Here is a 19,898-nt window from a genome sequence, read left to right as displayed (position 1 = left end):
AGGTTGCTGAGCTATCCCATGACTTCAAATCGATGGTACAGATTCGAGAATTGTCATTTTAGATGGTAATTAATGGTGTAATTAAGCTTTCTGTTATTTGGTGGTAACGTAAGTTACATCACGTATGTTACACTTGTGGATTAAATCGTATAAGTTAGCAACATAATAATGAATCTTTTGCCACCCATGGGTATGAGGACAATCTACTCCATTAGTCTCAACTCTATCATAGAACAATCATTCAGAGCCATGCACCTTCATACTTTTTACAAAGATGGTAACGTATGTTACTTCTCTTAAATCTACCTTTTTAAAATCTATATTTGCGAGATCAGCAGTCGCATGTCTCTTGAGCCTGAGTGATAAAATATTTTTTAACATAAACCGAGACCCCTTTTGGTCAGAAAAACAATGCAATTGTGTAGTACTCACTGTAATAGCATAACCAAGCTTGCAGTACAAAGATGGTAACGTATGTTTCAGCAGATCTGGCGACACATTTCCATCAGGTATTTTGTTGTTAAAGAATGGTTACAGTTATAAAGTTGTATTAGGTTTTCATAGAACGTTAAGCTACTTTTCTGAAACTGTTAGTAAGCTTCTTCTTTATGCTCCTATTTTCCCACAAAGTTGAGAAAACATAAAGAATCATCGTTGGCGACATGCACTTTTAAGCCTGTTGGCCGAACTTAACCCTCCACCAATGGCTTATTGGTATAATCTCGCCTTCGAAATGATTTCAGTTTTTGTTTATATGTCCCTTGGCATCACATAAAATCACTGGAGCATTTTGAAAATGCTTTTTATCTCTCCTAGGTGAGTAGGAACATAAGCGACATGATTTTTGACCAATTGCGCCGAAATAGTGGTTTTGGGCCTATACAATTACCTAGCATTAGGGTTAACTCATGAATTTAAAGCATTGTTGATGAATTGTTAATTTTCTGTGTGCTATTTTGCTTAAATTTTGTTTTTGTATACATTGTATTCATTCAGTTCTGCATTGTGGACTTTATTGGGTTTTCTTTTGTGTGTGTGTGTGTGTGTGTGTGTGAGTGTGTGTTTACCAGGGATTAGTTTTCAGGGAGCTTTGCTCAGTTTGTGAGCATTTACAATACACTAGTCTTAAGCCATTTCTCGGCTGTATTGATTTTAGTTGGGGGAAATTAAGCTTCCAAAGTCAAACAATAGGTGTGCCCTAGTTTTCATCAAAGAAGATGCATATCCAGTCTGTAGATTTGAAAAGAATTCTCGCAAAGATGTCGTTGATCTGTATTGAGCATGACGTGGTTTGGGGAGACAACAAGGTTTTCTTGGATGGACAAAATCAATAGGGTCGAATGTACAGCAGAAAAGGCTAACTGGATAGGATAGGATAGGATAGGATAGATGCCTTGTGTGTTTTTTTAGGCCTACATATGTTTGCAATGTACAAGTATATATGGGGTGTGTGAGAGGGGTACTGTAAGATGTAACGAAACTCATACATTGCATACGAAAACAATATTGACATTTGGAAACTCATTCATTCCGGGTGTATGGGGCAAGAGTTTCAATATACCGGTAATGTTGCACGACACCTACACGTTTGTATAGTTATGTGAGCAAATGAAACAGAAGTGCACATCCTTAGCAAGTTTGTAAATTTTGAAGCTTGTATTTCAAGAGTTATGTAAAAATCTGCACCATGTATTGAATATTAATAAGATGCTGACATACTATGGGATGCTCTTCCCCGTGTTGAAGGGAGACCCCAGTGGTATCCCTACAACTCTGATAAGGGTGCAGTCAAAGGATCTGACTCCTTTAATAGGCGTACAAGGCAGTCCTTTAAATCTTGTAGGAATCTGAAATTATATCCAGGTCCTGGGCCCCTTTGCTAGAAACTTTGCGTTTAAACGCAACTTGCAACTGATTGTCACTGGCCAGTCAAAATCATTGTTGCATACATGTCTTCTTACTAGGGCAGACCCTGAGCCAATCAGAATGGTTGTTTCAAAATTAGCAATTATTTGCAATTGATTGCAACTTTCTTGCAATGGGGCCCTGTTCTGTTCCTCACTGTAACCTCTTTGGTTTTGAAATCATAGACACATGTCTAGTCTGACACCAATTGCTACTGCCAGAATACTGAACTTGATCGAGGTAAGGGAGGCTCGCCAAAGAGGGGGTGTCAGTGTTGATCTTTAGTGTACAAGGGGGAATTGCTGTCACAGGAATTTTTATGTTCTCATGAATTTCTACCTCTGAATTTCACTGCATATCAATATCTTACACACACATTGTAGGATTGAGAGATACCAGTTTGAAGTACCAGTTAGCTTAATTCATTAACTTTAGGCCTACACAAAGTCGACAGAAATGTTATACAAACTATGCCAGTTTTAGAGAGATCATTGATATTGGAACTTTCCACTTCCATTCAAAAGTTGATGCAACGTTAGGAATTAGGTCTACATTAAAATAGCTTAGAAACTAAGCTTTTGAAGATTCTGTAAGCAAGATGGTATAAACAACAAAAGGCTTAGTTAAAAGAAAGGATTCGATAACTCTATTTTATTGAATACCAACAATGAATAATAAAACTTAGTGAAAAGACTGAGCAGAGGTAGCAGCAGGAATGAGGTTTCTGGTGATGAAATTGCTCTTGCCTTGTTCCTTGTGTGTCATCATTAGAAAGGAAACATGGTCTTGCTGAAATAGTATGATGAACTCTGAAAATATTAGTTTTATTTCTTGGCTAAACCCTTTCCTGACATGAGATGGAAAAGCAGTGCCCTTACTGCACCAGACACCAAGACTAGACACATAGCTTAGGGGAGACAGGAGTGCATGTAAATGTCAGTCTCAATGTTAAATAAAAATTGAGTTTTTGGCCTTGGAGTAGTGAGTCAGGGCCTTCCACGCCTGGTTTGCTGTGGAGTCACACTGTATTACCCATTGAGGACAGGCTGATTTGGCTATATTAACATGCATTTCCCATAGAAACCTATTGGAGTACACTCAGAACTACACTGGTCTTCAACGGGTTAATGTAATATTAGCGCAGTGATGAGAAATCAAGTACTGTATCATGAGTGAGTGGATGGTGTAAAGATGTTATCAGTACACATGCACTATAGACAGTGTCTAGAAATTTGAAGGACCCGAAGACTGAGTCATTTCAAGGTGACTGCACAATTCTGACTTTATGTAGCTCACACTTTTTCATGAAAAAAAGAAAAAAATATTTGAGTACTGACTTTGTTTTAAAGGGGGTAGCTCTGTGTCACAGTTTCATGTTCCCATATTATCATCACTCAGGTGAGTCAGGACAGTTCATGACAATTTCTAGAATTGAGGCACTACAGTTGTACAGTTTGATGACAAACAGTGTTTTTAACCCGTTGATGATGGTTTGATTTTGCTACAACACACATTTCCCATAGACACCTGCCCGAGTATACTCGGGACTCATCAGAGGTACCGGTACAGTGGGATGTACGTGTGTGTACAATGTATGTATTATCTTTTGCGCAATAATGCTGGTACAATGTATGCGTTTAATTGTTTGAGCCGTCCAAATAATGGAGGCCCATTGAAATGGAACATTATGCTGTATGTTGTGTTCTGAAATAAGATGTTTAAAGGAAGCAAATGTGTAATCAATTTTTTCTTAAATCTAGTAAATATGCAAATTGAAAATTTTCCTCCCATCCACACCCCCTCTGGTCATCGGGCAGTTTGAAATCAAGTTTGATTGATCCACATTAATTCTACTCCGTGATTAGTCGTAATGCACTATAGTATTGCAGTCACCTGACTGATGCAGTGAGGATTGAAATCGTTGCATTGGGAGTAGCAATGTTACATTTGAATACGTAATATAATTCCAGAATCTGACTGACAGCTGACAGGACGAGAATGAAAGTATAATGTGTATTCTGTAGACCATATAATGTAAAAAAATGTTGCCTTTCTATCATTTTGATATAATATGTGACAGCCTCTGGATACTTATTTTTATTGACTTTACTTGATTGCTATACTTTCCCCTCAAGACAATATTTTCCCATGGGACTGCACAGTTTGAGAAAATATGATCTCTTTGGGAAAATTTAGTTCCTGCGGGATTGTCAGGTGTTATATTACACCTCTATAAAGGCAATCCAAGCAACTGCTGTTATAACGAAGTCCTCTGGACTGGCAGTTTTCTTTCATTATGTTGAAATTTCATTATGGTCAAACAAAATGATACATTCTTGTATATACAGTATGTAAAGATAATGACTGAACCTGAATTTTTTTTTCATAGATGCTGTAACAAAATTTCATAGTAAATGTGTTCATATTAGCAACAGGGTTGTCCTTTATCCTGTATAATATTGCATTGTACAGTACAAATTTCCTCGCACCTGTGCATTCACGGCAAACTTGTATAAAACTGGCCATTCATGACACATATTACTGTGTTTTTGTTACATGATACCCCAAATTACATACTATGTACATAGATGCCTACATAATGCAAAATTCTACTTAGTGTATGAGAAATTTGCAAGTGCATGTACAGTAAATGTACTGTGTATATTTCCAGTGGCAGTTTATATAGATCTATGACACAGCATAAATTGTATGCATGACATTTCGTACATGTACATAATGTACTGTGTATACCTGTAATTTTATGCTATCTTACCCATGCATTTAGTAGAAGGAAGGCCATACCAAGCAAAGTAAAGAGCCATGGATCTAAAATACAATTTAGGTATTGTACGCAGATTGTACATACCAGTAAACACGGTGGTCCCTTATTGTTTTGTTTTTTTAATGAGCAAAACAATGGGATTCCCAACTCTTTCATGCTTTGTATTTCCTTACATACATTGTGCAGTGTGAATTAAAAGCAAACTGTTAAAGGGATGGTACAGTAATGGTGGAGATGAGAATTGGGCTTTTAACTTTTTGTGAGATACCAAGAAAACACTTATGAAATAGTACAGAGCATACCATTTTAAGAGGAATTCAAAGTTTATTTGATGAAAATCGGGTTTGGAATGACTGAAACATCCAAAAACAAAGTAAAACAAATCAAATGTAATAAAAGGTGAGTCCCACACTTTATTGGAAGAATCGCTCTGTTTTGGATATGTCGGCCATTTCAAAACCAATTTTCATCAAATAAACATTGAATTCCTCTTGGAATTACATGCTCTTTCATATTTCATAAGAGGTTTCTCATCATCTCACCGAAAATGTTAGAAACTTGAAATTATAGGTCTCAACCAAAACTATACGATCCCTTTAAACACTGTGACGATTCAATTTCAGAAGTTGTCAAATGTTGCCGACTACATGTTAGATGATGTTCAAATCCAATAAAAGAGAAAAAAAAAAGCAAAGAAAAGCTAGCTATTATGTAGCCAGCACAGTAAAGTTTTATTTTCAGCTGTCTTCATTTCAGTATAAGGGGCCGTTCACAATTATCAACATTTTCACAAGTGTACAAACCGTACACTAGGGGGAGGGGGTCAACATCCGGCGTAAGCTTTCCAATTTTGAAAAATGTTGATCCATATTCTCGCGCCCATCCCGTCTGATCACGGCCTCTCGTCTTGCTCACGTGCACTAGTATGCCCGTGCGCCCACAATGCGAGAAGTAGAACATAAATAAGCACGTGGAAACAGTGTCAAAGATGGCGGACGATAGAACTAGATTCTAGTGACCCGGTAAATCTCACGAAATTCCTCCTTTCAGTTAAGCGAGGGTGTATTGTGCACAAAAATCCCGTCAACAAATAGGTACCCAGTGTGTGACCAGAAATATCCCACTCGGTATTGACTGCTGAAGCACCAGGATGAGGAGGGACACAAACTGAAAAAAGGCAGACCAAGCAAGAACTGAACACAGTGAAAATAATGCGGAAAAAAAAAATCAACATTTTTCTTCGTACACTTTAATGGGGGGGGGGGGGGTCTTGAAAAGTGTATGGTTTGTACACTTGTGAAAATGTTGATAATTGTGAACGACCTCGATAATGACATAATATCAGACTTTGGTTGCATACTGGGACCATGCAGCCCAGATTTTCCAAACTGGAAACATGCCTTTAATACCGAGAGTGCAGTGAAGTAAGTAAATTCCATTACTGAGTATGTGAATTGAGGTCGCCCTGAGGTTATAGCCATCTGTTATTGTTAATAATAGAAATTAATGCAATTGCCAGTGTAATTCAGGAGGTCACTTTCTTTTTCTTTTTTTTTTGGGGGGGGGGATGGAGGGAGTAGGGTTATTTATCATTGATGGTACAGTACTTTGTATTCTCACATATTTCATTTGATGCAAAAAAAAAAGAAAGAAAGAGAAGAAACAAAAATCCTTGATTTGGGTGACCTGAAAATGTTGTCAATGTGTTGAGCAGGAAATAAGCTCAATAGTATCAACTCTGCATGTGATACTGACAGGTTGTACTGTTTGTAAGGCCAAATCATTTAGAGCATTTCATAAAAGACAGGAAGCTTCACTGTAGTGTGTAGAGGTTTCTTTCCACAAGACCATCATCTTTAGTGCCTACAGTTTATGACTTATTCGTGATCAGTTGCCCATTATATGACCTCAAACTTTTGCTTCTGCCAGTCAGAGGGTAAAAAAGCATGGAAGAATTACAATAATAATCAATTGCTCTTAAATCTCTCCATTCTGCCATTCAAAGGAAAGTTGTCAGAAAAACAAGCAGGTATTGTTGTTTTCATACTAGAGTTTTGGTTTGTTCATTCTAATTCCCTTTTTGTGTTTGTTTATTTGTTCGTTTTTGTGGTTAATCGAGCCACTTGCTGTAACAAGCAGCACCACACCAAGTATCTGCCCCTTTTCAGTTTCACCACTAACCAGTAACAAGCACACCTACATCTGATACATGTAATAAAATAGCACTGTTTGCCTGATGAGTAACATCAAGGTTTGATTGTAAACCATTTTTTTTTTTAAACTTCGTTTTATCATCCATTAATTTCAACTTAATATGTTGGAGCAGCTTCCACATCTGTTTAAACTACTACACTGAATACATGTATGTTGGGAAAAAGAAATAAATAATGAAATTAATTGCTGCCAAGTTTGTCAGCACTGATACAAGCTGAATAATTCCCCTCTGCAATGTTACATTTCAAATACGCACCAGAACATCATGTTTTCACAGCTGCTGTTGATAATTGTGCACGACAGTCATCTGGTTTTATACTTGCCTGTAGCATGACTTTAGTTCTCACATTTGCACTTCAGTACCTTTCTTCACTGCTCTACTCATGTGCACACCAGTGGTTTTTGCACGTGGACAAAAGAGTGCCAGGGTGGGGGTTGCAGATGACAAGAATCGACTCCCTTGAGCAAAATTCAGCTGAAAAGCAGAAAAGCAGGTCTTCAAATATTCATATACAAATGCACAATAATCTCTTTTTTTTTGTGTGATGTGATTATGGTCACACAACAAACAACTCTTCACACCTGAAAGAATTTCAGCTTTTCAGCAAGCTTTTACTTCGCACATTGACTTCTGCATACCTTCAGTTTTATCCAAAATATCTCATTTTACTTCGCAGGCCTAATTTAGCTTGGCTATCTGTTGATGTGAGATTTTTCATCTTAGCTGCTTCAAATAGCAACAAAACAAAATGAAATGATACAGAAATTTAGCACCAAATAAATGGATTGTAAACGACCACTATTTTGTGTGTACAATGTTGTGGATCTGACTAACATGACACTCTGTGAAGGAGGCACGGTTTATGCAGCCAGACATTTGTTTATCTCCCATCAGGGTTCGTGTCTTTGTCATTGACAAACAACTCGTACTACCAGCACTCTCAAAAGAGTGTGCTGGTTGACTGCTATGGAATTTGGTGCACATAAACGTCACGGTGACAGCACAAAATTTATTGCACATATATTATATACCAGTATATTATATATGTGTGCATGTGTGTGTGTGTATGATGTGTGTCTCTGACAATACACTGTAAGTTATCAAGAGGCTGACAGAATGTTGCTTTAGCTTGAATTCTTTTTTTGTAAAGCATTCTAAGAAATTGGTGTTATAATTTTTAAATGCCCCTTTTGCAATCCTGTCATCTGCCCATATGGTTATATAATGTTCTGGACAAGATTAACCACATTGCACTAGATAGAACTTTGGAAGCCATTCCACAAGCAATGAAGGCAACAATTAATTTTCTGATGGAAACGTGAGCCAGTGCCCTTCAAGATGAGTTTTATATCTGTTCTTCCATTTCCTTGTATTCATAGTTATGGCATGGTATGCATTCCCCATTTAAGAGCCACTGAAACTCGGCCTGCATTCTGACATATATGTGTTGACAACATATTTGAATATAAGAATGCATATTTGTATTGTTCTGCCTTCTCGATATGATTGCTTATAAAGTGAAATGATTTGGTAACAAATGAAATATTTCATACTTGTTCTGTCAGACTTTGCAAGAACCAACCAGATTCTTATTCTTTTCTGTCATATACACTGACCAGATGAAAGAAACTTGGTAGGAAAAACTACAGTAGATTTTGGCATTACCACAAGAGTCAATTCAATAGAAGTTCTTGGAACAGAATCCATTGCTAAGATGAGAGCTTTTCATTCTCAAAATGCCAAAAACCATTAAGCTATTGTAATTGTCTATATGGTCAAGGCATGTTTCAGCAAAACTCAAACAATGAACCCTAAACTTTGATTATAAAAAAAATGTTTGTTATCTTAGATCCATGATTGTTTCCATACACAAACTTTGTTATTGTTTGAGGATAATGAACAGGTGATATTTCATGCAATCACAAGAATCTCTTGAATACTGTGCCGCTCATTTGGAGATGCCTCTAAAGTCGCCCTGGAGTCGCCTATGCGGTGAGAACACAAGGTTTGCTTGTTTTGTTTTGTTTTTCCCAAGTCACGGCAACTCATCAGCCCCGACAGTAGTAGAGAAGGACTCCTCGAGTGAGGTACATGTAGACCCTTAAATGTCAAAAACCAACCTTTTCCCCCGCCACAGGTCCAGCTCTCTGTCGGAGCAGAAGTCCACACTGGAGTTCCAGCTGCGATCGCAGCTGAACCACAACGTGGCGCTCCACGAGGAGAAGGCAGAGCTAGAGACACGGCTGAAGGAGCACATGACCACCCTGAAGGAGTCAGGCAGACAGGCTGACAAGCTGGAGGAGGAGCTGGTGGAGACCAAGAAGCAGATCAAGGACCTCCTCGATCTCTTCGAGGGAAAGGCACTGGAAGGTGAGGGGTCAGTCTTGTGACCTGATGTGTCAAAGTTCAAGGGTCACATGGGAGGAAAATTTAGGTGGTCGGGGAAAGTGTCTTTGTAATCAGCTATCTGGTTGTCGGATAGAATCTTGCTTTTGGAGAAAACTCAGTTTCCTTGAAAATTCTCTAAAAGATGACCCTGCAGAATCTCTGTTTTTTGCAACAGTTTTGATTGAACTGACAATAGACCTACAGGTATTCTTGATTTTAGCTGTGAGAGCAGCAAATCATTGTACTAGTAAGTGGCAGATGATCGAGTTGTAGTACATTATATGTAAGCCTTACCATGATTTACATACTGGGTATACTTGATTCATCAAGTCTTGTAAAATGCATTTTCTGTTCATGAAACTCCTGTAAGCATTTTCAAGTAGAGCTCATTGCATTTCTCATCTTTCACCCAACACTTGAAAATCACATCACACAGCTGAGAAGAGGATAAGTGAGCTGCATGTGGCAATGAATGGCACACAGGAGCGGGCCCAGAAGTTTCAGGCCATGTATGAGGCTGAGAAGGAGGCTAACCTTCGACGGGAGAGGGCTGAGAAGGAGAGGATGCAGGCACGAATGTCACTGGTAGAGGAGGGCAATGAAGGGGACAGTGAGGATGGAGGACTGGGTCCAGTACTGGTCAGTAGCAGGTTAGTATCCCTCAGGCTGACCATTCATTACTTGAACTTCTATAGCTTGGATGATAATGTGTTGAATTCCACCACGTCATTGGTTTGTAGCTGATTGTGATTCTGGTGACTGATGATGAAAAGGATTTTGGAATATGTAAATCCATCAATGATTTCTGCTATCATTGATGATTTGTTGTTGTTGTTCACCCCTTTCTTGTCTTATCATTATCATTATCATTATATCATTCAGAGGACTGAAGCCTTTCCTGTGTAGATATTGAATTAGAACAACCTTTACCTGTCTAAGAAAGTTAAAAGTGATCCTATTAATCACATATTCCCCTATCGGAAATTGAACATGTGACCCTTCATTTTATTTCTCATTTTGTTTCAATTTTTATTTTGTGATCCAAATAGGCCCCAGACTTCAGTGAAGAGAGCAAAGTCAGCGCCTATCAATCCACAGAATGTTGATCCTTTGTATCTGGTAAGTCATGTTGCACTTCTTTCATGTGCACTTGCTGTGATTGCTGAAGATTGCATCCTCACAATCAAAGACAACGATGACCTAAACAGCTCCGGTTATTTTTGTGATATTTGAAATTTTGTGTATAATGTTGTTTTTGACTTGAAAGAAGATTCTAAGAGAGTATCAACTGTTAAATTGCTAGGAATGCCCTGACATATTCACAAAGTGGAATGTCCTTATTCTGTAGATGTAATCTGTGATAATTTCTCTACTAGAGATTTGTGACCTGCTACAGGTTAGAGTAGTACCTTTCAAGTGGTCAGATAACCCATTCCTTACAGGAACCTGATATACCGGGTTCCTGTGGCATCAACTGATATGGGGACCTGGTAAAAATGTAGACAAGAGTGCAGGCATTTGTGGCCTAAATCATGTTTATTTGTGTTTGACTTTAATAGTATGCTGCCCAGAAAAATAATATGGCTTTGACAGAAAGATTTTAAAGTTTCTTCTATCAATAGGCCTGTCTGTTTTCTTTCTGTATGAAAACTGCATGTATCACAGTATTATTTGCCCTTTTTCCAATGTACAAGAGTGCGCTTGATTTGCTATAAAACTTGCATGAAGATGAATATAGTGATCAAGGCTGAGCGCAGTAGATTCTGACTTCACTGACCCCATTTAGGTGCTTCTTTTGTGGATAACAAAAGTGTTTGTTAGCCCATCAGTGTACGCTCTACTCCATACCTCACACCCAATCAATATTTTCATTGTTTGATGACACGTGTACACTGTAGTTGACCATGGAAAGGAGATGCATGTACCGCTTGACTGCTTTCACACAGTTGGATTAGCAACCTGTCTGTTCAATGTTGACCTGCATAAAGAATCTTGTTTGGGAGCGTTGGAGGGCTCTCAGAAAATTGTGAGAGGAATGGGTTAAGAGTTAAGGGGCAATGTTTTAAAAGCACCGGAGAACTGTTGAAATTATTTTTGTTGGGCATCATCCTTGAGGGCACTGTGGCATAGTGGATACGACTATCGACTCCCAGTTGGAGGACCTGAGTCTGATTCCCACCCAGTGCTTAGGCCTGCGTCCTTGGACAAGACCTTTTTGCCCACCATGTCCCTCTCGACCCAGGTGTATAATTGTGTACCTGGCAATGCAGGGTAATAATAATGACAGGGCTCGCTTGTAGAGCAGTGGCAACACTGAAGAGGCTACCCTGGATAAAGAAGACCTTATTATTACTATCTTTTTCTGAATTTGCAGAGTGTCATTGAAGAGAACAAGAGGCTGAAGGCAGAGGTGGAGAGGTTACGAGTGGACAATGCAGACCTCATGATCAAAAGCAAACGATCTCAGAGAGATATCGAGACAATTCAGGTGAGTTGAATAGACCATCTTGTTATCCTCACAAGTGCAAGTGTATGATGTCAGTGGTGCCATTTACATGCTTTCATTTCACCTCAAATATATCATTTATCTGTTTTCTTCTGGTCATCAAATGGTAGTCATGTACAAAAATGTTGGAGTGCAGTTAACATAAATGATTTTCATAAAGCTTTTATGCTGTATTGAGAGAAACGCAGTCTGCTATATGTGCTTGCCTTATGTTTATGAACAGCTGATTTTATGCTTAGTTAAGGAGTAGAGTCAGGTTGGAAATAATGTGTTTGTGTGTGTGTGTGTGAGTCAGAGGGCATGTTAAAGTGAAAACATAGTTCTGGTAATGGTTTGAGAATCAGTCTTGCGCTATTTCATATTTGCTTGCAATATATCAAAAGAGTCTAGCGGGAAACTTACCTGGCTGACGTGATATGCCGGGATGATGAGTTGTATTGGAGTATTTTGAGATAAAAAATAAAAGTCGGTATACCGACTTTTATTCCAGAAGGATCCAGGTTGACTCGGTCTCAGGGACAACTCGGCCCTATTTCAGACAATTTATATGCAGTTCGTGATTGCCACGTTCTACAAAGGCGCACATTCATTTTGCAGGCACGCCAAAGAGGTTCTTTGATGCGCGCGTTGTATCAACTTGGCCCATAACTGCGACCAGCCAGAACGCGAAGCGCTCCCATAGTACAACACTGTACAATCCAGAGGGACAACTTAGCCCCGCCATCAAAGTGAGGCTGAGTTGTCCCCTAGTCCGAGTTTAATAGCCTGACCCTGATCGGGTAAGTTCTGAGATGCGAACATTTTTGGTTAATATTTTGCATTTTGGTTGTTACCCAACGAATATCTTGTTATTACAGAGTTATTCCATACATTTCTTAGGCATACGTGTACATTTTGGAGCAAAATTTGACAATTTTGCAGGCATACCAGAACTATGTTTTGCCTTTAATGTCTCATAATAATGTTGGTGAGACCTTTAGAATAAGAACTTTGCAGTTGTCACAATTTTAATGGGGTATGCTGGTCACCACTGCCTCTTAAAGAAAGATAGCAGCAGTGGCCACTACAAACACTCTGACGACTTGAATATATCAGGACAAAAATGTCATATGTCCCTGTATGTCACTGATGGTCATTGCACCGGTTCCATTTCAGAATCACGTTGCAACCTGTTCTAGCCAGCGAGAGGAATTGAGGAGAAGATTAAGGAAGGAACAAGATGAGGTAAACAGATAATTCACCAAAGAGATTTCACATGTGTTTTATGCTTATAATTAACTCTTTGGCCCAAATTCACGAAGGTGGTACAAACGAAACCATGGTCTAAACCATGGACAAAAACCATGGAGCGCCGAGTGTCAAACGGAATATTTCGTTACGAAATTGGTCATTTCGTTGACAAAATGACTGTTTCGTTAACGAAATTATCATTTTGTGGACGAAATATTCATTTAGTTACAAAATGTTGTCATTTCTTTACAAAATAATCATTTCATCGACGAAATACTAAATATCTCATGCGACACTTGGCATTCCATGGTTTTTGTCCATGGTTTAAACCATGGTTTCATTTGTACCACCTTCGTGAATTCGGTCCTTTGTGTTCCACGTTGGCATGCCCGACCCAGTAAATGCCTAGCAAACTTCACATACAATGTATTTTGCTCAAACGCACCATCACTCACAAATCGATGGATAGAGTGCAACACGCCATGATACATTGAAAGCATGAAATGTGCAATTCTATTCCTTGCACATGTAGCTTGCAGTGCTAGGTGATTGAATAACAATTTTTCATTGAAAATTCTGATAAATCATTGAGGGTGTGTCTTCTAAAACTCATGCCTCTTAGATTAATTCATCTACATGTAAGTATGTGTAATTGGGACCAAGAATACAAATTTGCAATGTGTTTTGGGGGTGACATTTTGAATACTGTTTTGAATTTAGAGTTTCATTTGTGGTATATGTAGTAATAGAACAAATCATGACTGCCACATGACTGCTTTTCTGTTTTTTCTCTTAGTAAAATTTGAAGTCTATACTGTAAAGACACAATGATGACAAACATACCTGCAAGGTGCTGTACTGTGTGCTATAGTAGATATCTACCAGCAGAATATTTCTTTAACATTGTTTGCAGTAAAGATATGGCTAAATATAGCATATCCATTGGGAATAATGGATGGATTAACTTACAGTTGTACTTGTTTTTCCCTGTTGAATGTGGGTTTAGATGCAGTACACGCAAGCACACTCTAGTTCTTTTTTTTTTTTCACTGTTTTCATTTTCTTTATTTTTGTGAGGGTTTGATTTTAGTGAATTTCATGAATCACTGCTGGGCTGTGAATTCAACCACACACAAAAATATTGTCCCCTGATCTTAATCGCAATAATTTTGCAGCACATAGATATCAACATGCTCATTTTGCGGCCTATTTCTCTAGCTGGGGTAAAGCTATGGCCATGGCTGGCTGGCTATGTGCTTGCTGGTATGTATAATGTTGCAAGAATCCCTCCTTATCAACAAACCTTAATACAATACATTAAAATTGGAGCATGAACAAACAGACATTGGTGCACCTACGAAAGTCTTCATGTGAAATCATGAAAAACAACATATCACGAAAATGTCTCTGACCTCCTCATTCGTGAAAATATATGTACACAAAAATAACAGCTTTTGCAGTATACCAAAACAGTCACACACAGTGAGAAGAAGCACCCTTTACTGCAAGCATACCAGCATGTTTATCAAGCTATTCATGTAACAGAGTATGACTTTTGTATTTTTTTTTTCAGCACCGCAAGCTATCATCATCCATGACGAGGCAAGCGTCTGACTGGATAATGCAAAAGAAGATGGTGAAAGAAATCGACCACCACACCAGAGTTAGCAGGGTGAATTATCATTAAAATGTTTTTAAAGTAAAACAAACAAAATGTAACTCCTTTGCTATCAGAGGAGATGCTGAAGATTCATTGTAGATTGTTTCTGCAATGAATTTACTGGTCACAATATTTCAATCATTTACTGACAGCTCTTACACTCAGCCTTTCTCCTTTAGTCTCAACAGCCGTGTCAGTGTTGTTTTGTTTTGTATGTTAGTGTTAGGCGTATGTCTTGATTAATGAATACACATACTTTTACTCTTATTTGTAGTAACACTAGATGTAGTGAATCTGTAATTGTGCATGCATGATTGTACTGCTGTTGCTTTCTTTGTTCCTGTTTGGTGATGTCTAGATTGTATTCTCCTCTAGACCAATGCTAATTAACATAGAAAAGCAAGCTGCTCTTTTTTTAAACTCTTTGTTCAGTTTAATGAGATGTAGAATCCCACATTACTAATTATACAGGAATGCCTTTGTGAGCCTGAGAAGTCTGTTTAGTGTGCAGTGAGAGTTCTCACCCTTCTGAATACTCAATCAAAAAACACCTTTTGAACTGAGAGTTTCATCACTTTATGTGCCAGAACAATCCATCAAATCTGAAGTCATGAATTAAATCCAGTTGTAGTGTTGTTTGGTATTTAGAAATCAAATGAATTGGAAAAGATTTCTTTCCATGCAGAAATGGTTAAAGGTCATTCCTTGATTTGTGGTCGGGATGAATCAACTTTATAAGAATTTAGATGGACGCCCATGTAGACAAACATAGCATGTACAGCGATTGTGAGAGAAGTTGAGGCACACTAGTCAACTGCATGGCGATTAGAATTGCTTGCTTTGAATGTGTGTTCTGTATTTTCCTTGCAGCTGCAATATGTTGTCTGATTACACAGAGTAATGTCTACATACTGTATTTTCCAACTACAGTGGACTTTCTTTACAACGAAGTCCTCGGGACCGGCAGTTTTCTTTCGTTATATCAAAATTTTGTTATAACCGAACAAATAAACAATAGAAATACATAGAGCGGATAATGTTGTGACCTGAATTTTGACTTCGTTGTAACCGGAACTTCGTTATAACCGTGTTCGTTATAACGGGAGTGCACTGTATCCATTTCTGACTCACTTCTCAGGTTGACGTCCAATCTTGTCTGTACCCATTAACCCAAGTAGAGGTTTACTCATAGAAACTAGTTTTATGACAAACTTATGCCGTTTTTAAATTGCCTGCACTTAAATTTGTTGGGATGGCGAAGTTTTGACAAATTACAGAAATATTTCAAGACAAACGGTGACATTAGATGCCAAGAGGTTGAATGTTATAGCATGCAATATTAGAATGGTAAGGCATTTCTTTTTATTTGCCTTTGGAATTTGATCTCAAAGTAGTTTATTGCCTTAGTCATATTTAAGCAGATCATGCTTAAATTAAGCATTATTTAATGCTCATAAAAAGAGAAGAAACCTAAGAAGACATGTTGATAAAATATTTTCCAGGCTTTTTTTCTGAAAGAACTATTTGGCTTTACCTATCAGAAAATATTGTGTGTCTTTTGTAAACTTCATTTTTTTTTTTCTGTATCTATTTCTTTGAAGGGATGCTTTTTGCAGTGAATAGCGTAGGTATATTCCAGACTTTACAGAATACTTTGCTTAAACATCCATCTATAGACAAAGCTTATCACAAATGTTTTGTATTTTCATAATTCAGATATGTCACTGTCAATCAGGGGTGTGATATTTAGAACCATTTTGGAAGGAAGGGCTGGACACAATGTGTATTTATCAAATTTGGTGGAACAAATATTATTTTATTTGTTATCATCATATTACATCAACTTCTATTTGCTTTTGGATTACTAAAGGAGATTTCCTACTTTTAGTTTTTCATTTGTCATTATATCCATCACCATTGTTGACATTCTTACTTTATTTTTTTTTTATCATTGGGTGCACTTTGTCAGGGGGTAAATGTGATATTTGACATATAAATATGACAGAATCAAGAACTCTTGAGTGAGTATGCATTTTGATGTCTTGAAAGAACAAATGTTGATTTTGTGCCTGAGGCAACAAATTATTCTGACATTGTGGGTAGCTGTGTTGATATTTTGCACCACATATATATACCGGTATAGATATTGATGCACATATCTATTTTTGGGTGTCGGGATGGGAAAAACTGCAATATTTAGTCAGCACTTAGATGAGTCGTGTGAAAATCAAGTAAACCGTCTAAAAAGTAATGTAGCAATAAAAGAAAAACAGATACATGCACACAAGGTCCATCCATTGAAGAAACTTGTGACCGCACCCCTTCCAGAAAATTTCAGCATCGACTGTATGAGTTATAAGTCATGGCAGTGTAAAGATTTTTAATTTTTGTTTGTTTTACACCATATCAATCATATATGGCATCCCATTATATATTTGAGATCTGTAATATCACCTTTATTTATATTGTTGGGGTGTGCATTCTATGTTCCGTCATTGATTTTGCTTGCTTATTTTACAGAATATATGCTTTTTTGTTTTGTTTATGTTAATCTAAAAGTGAGAAGCTTGTGCTGACATGACATTCACAATCTACATTGTCTCATTAAATCTCTCACTACCATGTCCCTCCCCCCCCCCAAAAAAAAAGGAAAAACAAAAAAGGAAAACAAAAACAATGTCCCTCTTCCAAAAGAAAACAGAACATTTTTTTCCCCCGTAATGTGATGTGCTAATAGTTTCATTTGCATTTTCACTTTTGTGTAGTTGAAAATGTGGTTGTTTATGTTTCATTGTGTCTGTAAGTTGGCTCGTGTTATGTTAGGATTGAATACTGAGCATATTACACGTAAGTGTGTAATATGTGTTAGCTAATTATCGCAAGATTTCATTCATAATTTCAGTGAGATCTTTTTTTTTTTTTTTTTTTTCACAAGATCACACATTTGCATCAGTAAATTATCAACCTGTTAGTTTAGTTTGATTACTGGTAGGTAGGTATTATTAGATATCAATTATCTCCCAGTTACATATTTCCTGATATGCTATTTTCTAGCAATTTTTTGTAAGTTTACTATCACATTGCTCATCCAGACAATATTGCAATATGTAAATTTTGTGTTAATTTGATAATAAATCATTTATGGCAGATTAAAGAGATTATCACATAAAATGTAATGTCTACCATAAAGGTTCCACATAGCCTCAGTAAAAAAAAAAAAAAATAGAATAAATGAATAAATAGAAAAAAAAGATGTGGGAATCACTTTTCTCCCTGTTGGAATTAACTATTGCTGCAAGCTGTGAAAAGTTCTCATTATGTTTTTGTTTTGTTTTGTTTTGTTTGTTTGCATTATCCTTAAAAAAAAAAAAAAAAAAAAAAAAAAAAATTGATCCAGGTCCATCCAGAGTCCACATTGACGGCCAGCACAAGATATCGCAGCCACCCAATCAAACCCAATGAGGACAAACCTAGGAACATTCCCGTCGAGAGCTGGTCATCTGACAACCCACTGAGGGCGGTATGAGAGGGAGAGGGGTGGATGATTCGTCTGTTACCGTGCAGCTGTGTATCCGTTCAGTCTCTGCTGTGTTAAGGCACATGCTTGTACATGTAGAGTAACCCTTGCGTGGAAGTTAGCGATGTGAGAATGTCCGTAACAAGGAGATCAAGATTAATGTACATCGCTGTCTACAGTTTATCAAATTTGCCACTTTCTTGATGTTGAGAACCAATTTGAATGTGTTCACCAGAGTATCAGTAATACACCTAAGATGATAATCAAAATAGGCATTTCAGGAAAGTCAGGTTAGCAGACTGATGCCAACTGTTACTTTTTTGCAGTTTTTAATAAGTGCTTGTTGTTGTTTTTTATTGCCAAAAATACTGCAAGTTTCATGGATAATAATGTTTTCCCCAAATTGTATTTAATACTACACATAATGTCTGTATTGCAGGAAGGGTAGAAATAAATTCTTTTCCACCAAAAATATGCCATTTCAGCCCTCACAACACTACAATATTGTTTACAAGGTTGGCATCCCTTGGTTAGATGCACTGATATTGTGAGTTCAAGAATCTTTTAGATGCTTTGGTGATATGAAGAATTAGGGAGCCTTTGGTTATCAAGTGTTAACCCATATCGAGCCAACACACTTGTGTAAACAAACACCGCAGTGACCCAGCACCGTTTGCATACACACACCGACAGGCAGACAACTCGCCAAACAATCGCTGTTCATTAGCAAACAGTAAACAAAACATAGACAAGTTATATATCATTTGAAAAAGGATAAAATTCCCTTTTAAATGATATATGACATGCTGCCGTTCAATGCACAGTGCAGTCATAGCACTCAGCAGAAGTGAAGTACAGTCATCCAAAATCAATTACGAAATCAATTTGTTTGTTTGCTTTCTTTCATGGATTAAAAATAGCAAATGTTATAATTTAACACATCCAGTACCGGAAATGAAATGATCAGAGGGTCAGCTCTCAGGACATATAAATATCATGACCATTGATACAATAATTGCAGGTTTATGTTTATATTTATGATGATGAAGCCATTGCGAGTGCACGGGAAATCGATAGTATAATGTTTGCATTCTATAGTGTGTTGAAGCAAAACTCGTCACGATACAGCTACAGCTTTTCAGGTTCGACTGAATTTTACAATTATTGTACATACATGTGGATGTACATGTGGGACTATTATCACAGTCGAATCATCGCCCTGCAAGTGTCCAAACCTCCTCAAAAATTGCTGCAGAAAATCCAAAATCGAGCACTCCGTACAGCTGTACATAGTACCCACTGACGTTCGTGGTTATTCGCATTATTCCATGTAAACACACATTTTTTCCGATGATTTTTACGATTTTGATGGCGTTCCACTGACAAAAAATTCTTTAATTATCGCAGACAGTGTAGCAAAGCATTCTGGGTTATGTTGTCAAAGGTTAGAAGGTGAAAGAACTTTGGAATGATGTCGTTTATACACTGTATGCCAGCTCATTTCCTACGGGATATTCCTTATGTGGCCCCTGTGGCGTTTGAACGAACTATGGAATATCCCGTACATTTGTAGTTGGCCCGATATGGGTTAATTTGCTTGACATTATGTTCCATGTGATTCACTTTTAATCAGACATCACAAAATATCTGTCGTTTCTATGCAGCTGTGTGTACACATGCATAGTTTTTTTTTTT

General features: G+C 37.6%; 1 protein-coding gene across 1 annotated transcript in view; it reads left to right on the top strand.

Moving 5' to 3' along the window:
• Window positions 1–19,065, top strand: part of LOC140238016 (uncharacterized) — a 32,405-nt gene extending 13,340 nt beyond the window's left edge. Inside the window, exons 4-10 of the mRNA XM_072317947.1 lie at window positions 9,040–9,272; window positions 9,727–9,940; window positions 10,340–10,409; window positions 11,665–11,778; window positions 12,952–13,020; window positions 14,600–14,698; window positions 18,084–19,065. Coding sequence (XP_072174048.1) covers window positions 9,040–9,272; window positions 9,727–9,940; window positions 10,340–10,409; window positions 11,665–11,778; window positions 12,952–13,020; window positions 14,600–14,698; window positions 18,084–18,212 — 928 coding nt within the window. The 3' untranslated portion in view covers window positions 18,213–19,065. The remainder of the gene's footprint in view (window positions 1–9,039; window positions 9,273–9,726; window positions 9,941–10,339; window positions 10,410–11,664; window positions 11,779–12,951; window positions 13,021–14,599; window positions 14,699–18,083) is intronic.
• Window positions 19,066–19,898: the final 833 nt, after the last annotated feature.

This window comes from Diadema setosum, chromosome 2 (assembly GCF_964275005.1).
Source record: "Diadema setosum chromosome 2, eeDiaSeto1, whole genome shotgun sequence".
Taxonomy (NCBI): Eukaryota; Metazoa; Echinodermata; class Echinoidea; order Diadematoida; family Diadematidae; genus Diadema; species Diadema setosum.
Note: the sequence above shows the minus strand (reverse complement) of the source record. Positions and strands in the feature narration are given on the sequence as shown.